Source organism: Ammospiza nelsoni, chromosome Z, assembly GCF_027579445.1.
Source record: "Ammospiza nelsoni isolate bAmmNel1 chromosome Z, bAmmNel1.pri, whole genome shotgun sequence".
NCBI classification, from domain to species: Eukaryota; Metazoa; Chordata; class Aves; order Passeriformes; family Passerellidae; genus Ammospiza; species Ammospiza nelsoni.
The window spans coordinates 59,453,673-59,466,249 of NC_080669.1; the positions used below are offsets into that span (position 1 = coordinate 59,453,673).

Here is a 12,577-nt window from a genome sequence, read left to right on the forward strand (position 1 = left end):
CAGATTGATGCTGGTGCTGTATCACTTCTTTTCAAAGGAATGAGAATTAAAAGCGCTGAATAAAACTTAATTAGATATTGAGAAGAGTGGCAAAGATACTAAAGGCACGATTTTGTTTTTTTCATCTGGCCACATGATGACTGCAAAAAAACCTACTTTTCTTTAAAGGAAAAGGAGACCAACAGACAGGGAAGGGTATAGGTCACAAAATGTTCAGAACAGGAAAAAGAATTGTTGACTTCAGTGGGAGGGAACTGGATGAGTCCAGAGGGGCTGTTGCTCTGCACCTCAGAATGCTTCTACCTGACCAGTACCCCATCAAGCCTGGAGTGCAAACGCAGGGCTACAGAAAACGCTGAGTTTTGGCTTCCACAGACCGGCCAAAGCCGCAGCCAAAGCAGCACCCCCGGAGCAGGGAGCCCTGCCCAGCCCAAGGACAACAAGCGACCCCCGCGGCGGGTTCGGGTCGCGCCGCCCCCCAGCACAGAGGGCAGCCGGCCACGGGCTGGCGACGCCGGTCGCTCGCTCCCGGTGGTCCCACCGTGATCCCGGCGCCGGACGATGCCGTGCGCCGGCGGGAGCTCTGAGGCTCAGCCGCCCTGTCCCCTCTCCGAGCCCCCGCGGGGTCCCGGCCCCGCGGAGGGTGCGGGGCCGGCAGGGTCCCCGCCCCGGCTTTGTGCTGCCGCTCGCACTTTGCAGGCGCGGCGGGACTGGGAATCCCGGGCGCCCGAGGCAGCCTCGCCTCCTCCTCCTCCTTACCCACCTCCTCCTCCTCCTCCGCAGCGGGGCGCATGATGGCGGCAGCCGCTATAGCGGAGGTGACCAGCACCGGCAGCAGCAGCACCGATACCTCCAGCACGGGCGAGGAGGAGAGGATGAGGCGCCTCTTCCAGACCTGCGACGGCGATGGGGATGGCTTCATCAGCAGGTAGCGACAGCGGGAGGCGGCTCTTTGCTGATACGGAGCCGTCCCGTCCTTCCCCTCGCCCCGCGTTCCCCGGCGCTCAACTTGTGGGCGAGTTGGAGCAGCGGTGGGAGCTCCGCGGCTCCCGCCTCGCTGCCGCCGGCACCGGAGCCAGGGCCTCCAGCGGGGCCTCGGCACCGAGAGCTTCCCGGAAAAGCGGGCGAACACTGTCCGCAGCACTTCCACGTCCGCCTAGGCTTAAAGGTGGTGCCTCTGATCCTGTATTTTATCACCTCGTGCCCTGGGCAGGTGGTTTTTGCAAGTAAACACACAAAAAGCTCGTGGTGGGTAATCTAGGAGAAAACTCATATTGTTCTCCCGGATCCTATGACTTTGTTTTGTCAGTACGGTTTAATCAATATTCTTGTTACACAGTTTGGTTTAAATTTCCCTGCTGTTCCTCAGAGACTTTGAGGAGTGTCACGCAGGCTGATGGGTTGTGGTGGGGAAGGGTGAGCTTGTACATTTGCAGTAGATACTTGGAAATAAGCCATAGTGGAATGATTATGTCTGGAAGCACTGGCAGCGTGTTTTGGTCAGGAGTTGGTGTTGTGGCAATGGTATCTCTGAGTTCTCACGCCATAATTTTAAAAAATACTGAACTTCAGAAGGCAGAAGGCGGGATTTACCAGAGGTCGTGGAAACTTGCATTTTCAAAATGAAACTTAATGCTATTGCCTGCAATTAATACATGCCTCTAGAGAACTGGGACGGTGAGGGAATTTCTTAAATCTGCCATTTAACCTGTAACCTAAGAATATGACCCCAAAGAAAGGCTAAGTAAACTCGAATCCCCACTGCCATCTCTTTGGAGCCAGAAAGTTGTTGAAAATCTGTAACAACTGGCAGTCACTTTAAAAATAAAGTTCAAGGGTCGTGATATTTCTTATCTAAACAACTCCCTGAACACTCTTTTCTCCCCCTCACTCTAATGATTATTTTGACAGTTGTGGTTTTGAAATATAAACTTTGAAAATGTGTACTTTCCAACCAGTGTGCTAAGACTGCTTCGCTTTCCATTTGTTTATGGTCTTCATGGAATTTATTCTGATGTCTGAAAACTTGAAATGCTCACGAAAATTGTGCACTGTCTCTTCAGAGCACACTTGCTTTTCTGTTCTGTCATGTGTTTTTTCTGCAATGTGAACTCAGTGTATTTATAATTTAAAGACCTTATTGGGGGAATGTTAAATGTTTTAGTGTTTCATGCAGACCATGTAGAGATGTTACAATGACACAAAGTACTAATTTCTGATCGACTAATCCACATTTGCTAAGTTTTGACCCAGATTTGTATTGTGTTCTTCAGAGTGTTGCTTGAACTACAGTGTTGAAAACTCCAGGATGTGTCTGAGTAGAGACGCTGGATTTCATGATGAAATGGCTGCAAAGCCCAGGGCTGGGTGGTGGTTGAAAATCCTTGAGGAGATGGTGGGTTCATTGTTGAAGGTTGCTTCAGAAGGGAGTTGTGCATTCAAGGCAGAGCTGGTGTGGCCTTTATCAGAGAACATGGTGTTATAAATTACTGTCTTCCTTTATATCTCTGTATGTGTGACAAAGCAGTGAAGGAATGTTTAAGAAATTATCTTTGACGTGACTTTACTTCATTAGGTAGCCTGGGTGATGAGTTGTATAAATGGAATGCCTTTCTTGCATTCTGTAGTTACTCAATTTTGCTTATGCTCTGTTTTATAGCAGTGACTTATGCAGGAGGAGACTTGTCCAGTTGCATTTTGATGTCTTTATAGTATGTACCACCATAGTATTATAGACAACTCTGTCAGGTTCATGGACTCACAGCGTCCCTGTTGAAAGTATAGCAGATGGGGGTTTGTTGTTGTATAGAGCTCCAGTGTTTAGGTTATTGCATCCTTTTAAATGTAATAAAAGCAAAAAAGGTACGGCTGCTTTTACACTAAATTATTTCATCTTGCCATATTCTGCATGCCTTTTGTCAGGCTTCTGTGTTTGTTTTTTTCCAGGGTTTTTTTTTATTTGTTTGTTTCATATGAGCCAGTTGTTTGGCTTTCCTGCTCTTCTTGCCCTGCTTCTTTGGACTTCTCTTTGCTCATTCTTGTGGCCAAAAATTTTTTTGCATTTCTTGCAGCCCCAGTGGCGATTGGAGGCTGACTTCTGCATGTCATGATATCTTTCACAACAGGCTGAGCATGGCAATAAATGCCCAGGCATCTTTCTAAAGAGCTGAAAACACAGAAGCTAGCACTTTAAAGTCATCTCCTTCTTTGTGTATTAGAACTAGACTTGACTATGATCTATAACCTATCACTAGGATAAGCTTCTTTTTAAACACTGGCTTATTTTGAATGTAATGGGGCTGAAATTTGCTGTTTTGCAAGTGCTACTGAGTATAAATTTTATATTTAAAAATTCGTATCCCTTCTATTTGCAGGCCAGAAGCTTGGTCAGTCATTTCTTTGCCTAGCACATGCAGCAGTTTGTTTATAAGGTTTCTTTTTTCCCAGCTACAGAGCTGTTAAGGAAAAGAACATCTTTATACTTGCAGCAAAGGCAGGCATTTTGTGTGTGTGTGTTTATTTAGTTCATATTGCATGGGGGGGAAAAGAGATGTTTGCATTCCTAATGAAATAACATGGTGTCTCAGCTGTGGAAATGCTTTGTCGTGCATCACACTCTAATAAACCTCTTTAAATAGTAGCAGGGAAGTACAAGCGCAGATGGAGAGGAGGAGCATGTCCTGGGATACTGATTTATTTTCAGGCTCTCACCTGAGATACTGATTAAATTCCAGGCTCTAAATAGGATGATATCAAAGCAATAGAGCATAATTAAGGATGTGCCATTGGTGGTTATAATCCAGTAGACACTGAGCTATGGGATATGATATGCTAAACCAGCGTGTCTGAGCATTACATTGACATGTGCATATTGAAATTTTGCAGCATCCAGCTAGAGAAAAGTACTAAGGAAAGAACAGAATTTTAACTTGTTGGCTCGTACTGAAATGGCTTTTGATTCTTTTGAGGTTAATGTTTGTAACTTAATTATTTTACATCTTGCAAATGTTTGGCATTCTTCTCATACTTCTGCAACACGAGGCAGTTTCACAAAAACGAGCTAACCAACCAACCAAAAAGTACCACCCTCCCGCTTTGCAACTCAGTTGTAAAGCAGTCCACAATTAAGGCTGGATTCTGAATGCTTGAGATCAGCTGGATGAGCGTTGCTGAGAGCAGAAGGCAGGCAGCCGTAAACACAGTTTACAGCATAACTTTAGTTTTGCAGCTGTAGCTGGATTGTGTTGTTATTAACAAAAAACTGTTAACTGAAAAAACAGTAATTGCTTTCCTTTGTTTTATTCTGTTTGCTTTGAAAAGTTTCGGAATCTGATGTTACAGTTATAAACATTTTCATATTCAGAGGGTTGGTGAATTGTCCAGGACACGTGTGCTTTCTTTTCTTTTTTCTTTTTGATGCTGTTTGCATATTTAGCCTTGAATGCTGGGTTTTTATGGGTGACAGCCTAGATTAATGTCTTCTTCAGAAACTTAATTGCCTTGTAGCTTTATTATATGTGGATTGTATTGAAATTCTATTTAGCACACAATGAATTTCATCTTCACTGCAGAAGTCACTAAATGGGTTTTGGATTACTCTGTTGTAACACTGCAAAATGTAAAGATAACTTTGAATCTGCAGGAAATACTTTTGCTTTAAAAAAAATGAAGGTATGAGCTGTGGAAATAATGGGTGAAGAAAAAATTAATTTTATTATTAAGGTAAAAATATGCTAGCTTTCCAATTTTAACTTTTAAGCATGGATAAATAATTTTAGGATTGTGAAGAAAAAAGGTAAAGCTAGTGTTTAGTTCATTAGAACTTGGTCATTATATTAGCAATAATGGAATTAAGTTTTGTTTGTGGTTTTGTTTGAGAACTGTGTTGTCTGTGTACACAATTTTTTTTACACTGGTCAATATCTTACAGAAAGTCTTGAAAAAGTAGAGTACCACTATACATAGTAAGATGTTAAAAACCCAATAAACCTACTAACTTGGTAATGAGCTTATACAGCCTGTTAAAAGGCCATGCAGAATGTGCCTTCTGTAGCCCTGCACGAAACATTTAAAAGGAACTGGTTGGATTTGATTTGTTACCTGAGTGGTTTCAGTGGTACATGGCTTTGGGAGCTCAAAACCTTTGCAAGTACGGGCTGGTCCTTCCCTTTTTAATGGGTTATCACAGTAGTAGGACATTCACGGCTTTCTTGCTGAGTGTATTTTGGCACGCCTCCCCCACCCCCATGCAGTGTTTCTGCATCTGGTTCTGCATCTAGTGGCTGCTGGTGGTGCTGTTAGAGGAGAAAACACAGTATTTTCAAGAAGATAAAGTATTAATCTATTCATTGTCTTTTTAAGGGAGTAGATTTATTCTTCTATGATATCTGTAACTCTCCACAGCAGACGTTTCCACTTCATTTACCTTTTTTTCGAATGTTTGATTTTGCTAATGTGCTTCAACTTCTGTGCTTAACATTTAAAGAAGAACTATTGAAGCACTTAAGGACAGATAAAATGCAGCAAAATCAGTATGGGTTGTCTGTGACCAGTCCAGTTACCGCTGTTGGTAAAACACTATTTAATCCATAAGATGACCATTTATGAAGTCATGCGAACATGTTCACTCAGGATCTCTGAAAACTTACTTTGGGCCTGAGTTAATATTCTGCATCTACTTTCTGCAGAGTATTCTGTGCTGGTTGAAAGCAGTATCAGGAACAAGGTGTTTTGTGAGTGCTCAAATGTCAGCAGGCTAGGCAGTGATAAAGCTATTTATCCTACAAGCAAGAGGTTTCTAAAATGTCAACTCTAACAGAACAGGTGGAAATTAAAAACTGCCTTTGAAGTCTTGTGAGAGAAATAATATTTATTCTGCTAGTTTTGCAGCTACTGGGATTTCAAATTTCAAAAGGAGTTTGATCCCAGTACTGTACAGTCCTAAGTCTGACCTCAATCAGCTGTCTAACAAGGAGACATCATTTTGAAGCAGTCTCCAAAATGTCAGCAAGACTGGGACAAAGCTTTGCTTAGTCCTTGCCTTCAGTCTGGCTCTTCATATAGCTGAGCTGTTCTTACCGTGAAGCTAAAAAAGTTAAGGCTTCTATACAGGACTTTATACTCACTTGAGGTCTGGACTATTTGCTCTGTGTTTTCTTTAAACCAGCTTCGTTTTAGAAATTCCAGTGGGGGGAAATCCCAAATCTCCAAAACTCCCAAGCCATCCCCCCCAAACCCTTGTAAAATATACTTTGTTCTTGCACTGCTGCTTAATTTTGTCTTGAAAACAGTTTCAGCTCCCAAATTCTGTTCTTAGGCTTAGTTTTAGTCTTCATCCATCTCCATTAGGAGGCTGTCACAGGGTTTGTGATCCATGTAACTGAAGGATTGCTTTTATATGGATACAGCTTTACTTACTGTATCCTGAGTAAAACGGCGACTGGAAGCACTGTGCTGTTTCTCACATGATTGTATTCCGTTTTTTCTGTTTCTCCTGAGACTTGCCTTAGTCAATGATTCCACAGCTTGTCTTCCACGGGTCCTCTCGGAGCATCATAGCCAAAAAAGGAATAAGTTATGGGGAAAGCCTGAAGGATGGATGTGTATGAGAAGCCATAGAGACATACTTAGTTTAGGATGAAGAAAAAGGTATCCCCTTTGTTAAATATTGTGTCTAGAAAATACACCAAGAATCAACATTCATTAAGGGATTATGTATTTCAAAGTCTGTATTTCTTACAGCTGGTACACAGTCAAAGGAATGTATTCAAACTTGAATTATCTGAACATATTGCATTTTTTAATTGGTTAGCACTCCAGTTCTTATGTAAACATCAAACACCTGAAGGGTGTTTTAGCTGGAGCTGTTAACGTTTCAAAGTTAGTGAAGTTACTTGGTGTGTTTTATATATTGCTTTTATCTTTCCCCATTGGCACTATCAGCCTGGTAAAAGGGACTAAAGTATTTATCTCAAGTTTGTATTACTGTATGTTCTTTCTTAGGACCTTGTTGTCCAGATAGATTGTACTGTGGAAAAACTGACCAAACAGTAATTCACTTGAAAATACAAATGTCAAATTTTTTGATCCCTTTAAAAGTTACCATCCAGCTGGCTTCTAAGCAGTGAAGTTTTTTGTTATATTTATTAATTTTGTTATTGATTTTTTAATTGATATTGTTACAAATACCATGTTAATTGGGTTGTTACTGTAAGAGAAGTTAATCACTCTTTAAAGTCAGTAATTTCCGTTTTCTGACCAAAAAAAAGAGTAATTGTTAAACTGGGATTTTTTTTTGCTTTGTGTTTTTTTGGGTTTCTTGGTGGCAATTCTGAAAGATCAACTTCACAAATATACTCTGTTTCTTTTTCCCCAAGGATGACAGGGAGCTTGGACCCTCATAAGATGCTTTGGTGCTTGGTCTTTCTAGCAACTCCATGGCCCTGGGTTTATAACACAGGAGCTACTGGTGGCTGCTCTAGCAGTATGACTGGGATGGTAGATACTTGGTTTTGTTTAGCTCATGTGTGATTGCATCTTCTGTGTACAGCAGAGAAGGCAGTTGGCACTCTCCTTAATCATTGTTGGTGAGCTCATGATCCTAGCGAGCAACTTTATGTTTTCAGAATTAATTTGCCAAAACCTATTGTTTGAAATTCCTGGATGGGTTGACTGAGTTGGGAGGCACTTGAATGAGAGAAGAGTTCTTCCTGTTAACTCCTTGTATTTATTTATTGTTTGAGGGTGCCACGTGCAAGTACTTTGCTGGTAGTTGTGGATGGATTCCAAGATTATTTTAAAAGTCTCTTTGTCTCTGCTGGGGTAGGCTAGAGATTACCTTACATTGATTAAAGCAGCAGGTCATACATGTTTTGATTGGGAATAAGGAACCTCACAAAATACTTGGGCACCTGGCTTTACTTGCAAATATATACCCCTAATCTGTGCACCTGCACTCTTTACACAATGAATTGTGAATAGCTAGCAGAGGGTTTCATGATTTTTTTAAGTCAGCGTGTTCTGCCAGATGATGATCTGCTGTGCATGGTCCTGAAGTTTCTCATTGTTTGCACTAGAATTTGTTCAAAGAATTGCCTTAGCTGTGTGCTAGTTCAGTAAGAAGTATTTATTTGCAGCATGGCCAGTTTATGGTTGTAACTTTATCTGGCTGTGTGACTTTTAATGTTGGCACAGGACGGTGGAGGCGGGTAAGAAACTAGATTGAGGGTTAGTTGTGGTCCCTCTCGTGATGTCCTCTTGATTTTTAAACATGCATCACTCAAAAGATCTGAGCTAAGAAATCTCATTAAAAGTTAATTAATTTTTAGAAGTGTAAAAGGACAAGAGAGATTTTATTGAGATTCAGGTATCTCAGGTGGTAGATGAAAGGCATTAACAAGGCTTGTGTTGTGTCTAATTGAGTGTTGCCCAAAGGATGGGCTTCAAAAGGCATCTGAAGGAAAAGTTATGCTGTGGATACATAGTTTTTCAAATCCACTGTGTTTTCACTGTGAATGTTCACGTGCATCTTTTAGAATAAATAGTACATGTGTGGAATTCATCCTAGTGCAGTGATTTTTGCATTAATTGACCTATGTTAATTAATGTCACCATAATGCTAAATTGTAATCAACACAGTCAATGTCTCATTTCTTCTAAAAGTTTTTCTGAAGCAATACTTTTTCTATTTGATAGAAAAGAACAATATTTATGTAGCATTAGTGGTTATTTGATTAAATCCTGTATGTAATTTTTGAGAGTAAGCCAGGTAGCAGAGACCAGACCATCTCTGAATGAAAACTGTGTTCCTGATAGTTCCTAACCATGTGGAAGAGTCAGTAGGTTGAATTGTGTATTAGCAGTATATTTGAAACCAAAGAAAAGAAGCATAACAGAAAGCATAGAATGGCAGAGATTCTATTGACAAACTCTGCTTCTCCTTTAACAGGTGGACCTTTGTTTGCCTGCAACAGTTCAATCTCCAGAGATGAGACCCTCAGGCAAAGAGGGGACGCCCTGCCCTCGCAGGTTGAGACATGCAGTTTGTGCTATCAGTACAGAGTAGTGATCAGAGCACAAAGTTTAAGCTATTTCGAGTAAGTAGAATATGTATTTGTTGTGTTATCTGTAACATAATGTTTCTGTTCTGAGAGGTACCTCCAAAAGAGGTACCTACCAGCCAGAGAGGCTGGCTGTCTTGTCCATATCTAGTGTGAAATGGGGGAGAGACACACACAGACATGCTGAGGTGGGGAAGTGAGGAGGGAACCATCCCCTGCTTCCCCAGAGGAAGGGGTGGTGGCGTAGGCTGCATGCTTGCAATAGTATTGTGAGAAGCAGCCAAGGCAGGACAGAGCTGGGAGGCAGAAGCTCAGATGGTTGAATTATGAATAAATATATTAATAAATAAACCCCCACACAGGGTTTTGGGGCTGGCTGATTGTTAACCTTATATTTTTCCTGACGGTGCTCAGTGTTGTGGATCTGGATCAAGTCGCAAGTTAGTTGTGAACAGGCTCTGGAATATGCAGAAATTGAAACTAGCAGGGAATTTCAAGTGTAAAATTGTTCCACAATATAGAAACAGTTTTGAAAAAGTGACAGAAAAACCAGAGAAAGAGTACCCAAGAGAGGGAGTCAGTGAACTGCTGATGATGCTAAGACATACGAGATTTTTGTTTTGTTTTGATTTGCTTTCTACATTGAAAATAACTCATGTAGTAAGATTGTTCCTGCAGATAGGACTGGTAACAAATACCTTGGACGGAGAGGGAAGAAAGAAGTTGAAGAGTGCTTGGATTTATTTTACTTAGTTGTACTTGGAGATTTTGGTATAATAATCCTAAAGACAACCTCAGAATTATTTCCTTTCTTTTTCCCTGAGCTCTTCTGAAAGACAGAACAGAAATTGGGAAAGATAAAATATGCTGCTTTTCTTTAAAAGTGTGCTGAGATGGTGGTCAGTGAACAGACAACTTGCTGAATATGGATTTGTTAAGAAAAAGTTAGGTTGAACTAATCTAATCTAGAACTAGTATCCCCCATTTGTGGTGGGAGTGAAGCAAGGGATGCCCTTTGTCTTGTCTATTTTAAGGCATTTGGTGTTGTTTTATGACACTTGTAGGCAAAGCCAAGGAACTAGACTGAGGCTTCAGTTTGTTCGGGTTTTTTTTTCTGAGCTATACTTGGAGCTCATTAGACACCTGTGCTTTGGTTGACAAATAAAATACTATATCAAATTGAAATCAGCAGGATGGCCTGGATCAAATCAATCAGCATTATTAAAGATTAGTGATAAGGATGACATGATAATGGGTAAATTTTCTTAAATTTGAGATGACATCAAGCTAAGGAAAATTGGAGACTTGCTGTGGGGTAAGAGTCACAATTGCTGCTGACAGATGAAGCTATTGCTTGAAAACAAATCAAGTGACATAAAGTAGGAATAAGCAGACATTAACACATTTGGTGGTGCACATACAGGATGTGTGCTAGATGTAAAACTTCATGAGATTTATGATGGTTCTCAAGTTTAACTTGAACTAACAGAATTGTTCTGTTGCAGAACAGGACTTCTGCTTTTACCTTCTAGTCTCTTTTCAGTGTATGCTTTAAGCTGGTGTCTAGTTCTGTGTGCTGTCATCCATTCAGTTGGTGAATCATTTAGGGAAAGACAAGAGCAGCTTATGATGATTGGAGATACAAAAAATGAGGTTCTTTACTCAAAAGAAGGTGGAACATCTGATTACGGGCTTTAAATATGTAAAGACTCTTTTCTTACCCACTGTAATGGCAGAAAACAGTGTGTTAACTTCCTTTTTGAAGGAACAATCCGAATTCTATCTGAGAGAATTGAAATAAGGAAACTTGCAGAAGAGAGCAGCGAAGTGCTAGGACAGAGCACATGTGGATGTTGTGGCATTCTTAAAAAGCAGCTTAGACACCTATCCATGAATGATAATCCTTTTTTTTGAGTCTGGTATGTTTTCTGCACTGGTAGGTCTTACTTGCTTGTTTTTCTCTGTTTAGTAGTTTGTCTGCTGAGTTACACAATTTGTGTCTTGTGCTTATAATCAGGCAAATGTGCAAGGTCCCTTATAGTGCCATATAGACTTCTATTATACAGAACTCAGTGGTTACAGAGTAAATATCCCCTTGTGGGACTACTGTCTGATCTAGTGACCTTTTCCCCCCCATTTCTTTCAACTTTATGTTTACACTTTGCTTTAATTCCTTCATAAATGAGCACAAATATAGAAAAAAAGTCCTATAAAACTATCAAATGTCAGTCAATGCTCTTACGTCTTCCTAACTTTTCATGTAGCATGAAAAAATCCATCTGCATGAATTCCCTTCCTGATCACAATGAGATGTTAAAACTGAAGCTTCAGCGTGAGTTTTCAGATCCCAGTATCAACAGTATTGCTGCTCAGCATTTTAACAAGCATGTCCAGCTGATGTGCCTGTTCTCCATCCCATCCTGCCTCACATTACTCATGCCTTGCCAAACACATCAGCTTCACTGAAATGGCTCATTTACAACTATTGGCCCGGTGCTGACAATGCTTTTGATACACAGAAAATAGGGAGCATTGGGACAGCCATAAGGAAATGGAGTTTTACATTAAAAGTGAATGACATGGGTGTTACTGTGTATCTTATACTTTCATTTTAAAAAGGGTTGATTAATACTACTACATAGTCCGACACTAGGAGGTAAACCCAAAGAAAATACTCCTGAAACAAAATACATTTTATTTAGGAATGCAGACAGTATTCCAAATATACACATAAAAATTGTTTACACATCAATTTATCAGTTGTTCCATGTATGAATAGCAGTGATGGTCATGAAGCAGTTTATTAAGCTGACATGGGAACTTGGGGCCTTTTTTCTTAAGAATAACTTTCAGGTAGATATATTGTTGCAGGAAACTTGTGTTTCTTCATTCTTTGCCCTTTTGTAAGGACATCCAGGTTGCAGTAGGTGGAAAATTCCAGCAATTCTAAAGCTGTCCTCATTATTCCTTCATAAGCTGTAACTTCGGTCTTGCCCTACCACTTCCTTTAAAAGATAATATGGAAATTATCTTTTAAGATAATATGGAAATGCTGACTTAGTCTTATCAGGATGATCCGTGCCTGATAAAGTAATAGCTTCTGTATTGTTAAACCGTCAAAATTGGTAATAATTGAGGAAATTGGAGAGCAAAAAAATAACCTCTTAAGGTATTTCTGTGTGAAAAGATCTGTGGAGATGTAATTGTTTAGATAATGACAAAGGTAATGAAATCTGTTTCCAAGGCTAAATTCATGAGACAACAGAAATTCCTTTTTTGTGGTTGTTGCTGGTTCTGGAAATTATTTCTTCAAGAAAACACATTAAGTAAGAACTACTGTGGGTGTTTGTCCTCTTTCTTAGTCTACCTACTATGTATTTCCATCTACTAGGTAACTTCTTGAACAGTTTTCTTCCATTCTGTAAAGTCAAGATATGTATCAGGCCTTGGGTGGACCATAAAACTACATAAATTCTCCATCCAGCTCCCCGTGTAGGTGAGGACGTTGTTTTTATTCA

At 40.4% G+C, this 12,577-nt stretch overlaps 1 protein-coding gene across 1 annotated transcript in view; it reads left to right on the plus strand.

Annotated features, from left to right (window-relative positions):
- Window positions 1-561: 561 nt before the first annotated feature.
- Window positions 562-12,577, plus strand: part of MCC (MCC regulator of WNT signaling pathway) — a 183,250-nt gene continuing 171,234 nt past the window's right edge. The window contains 2 exon segments of the mRNA XM_059492528.1: window positions 562-577; window positions 580-928. Of these exon segments, the coding sequence (XP_059348511.1) occupies window positions 562-577; window positions 580-928 (365 nt within the window).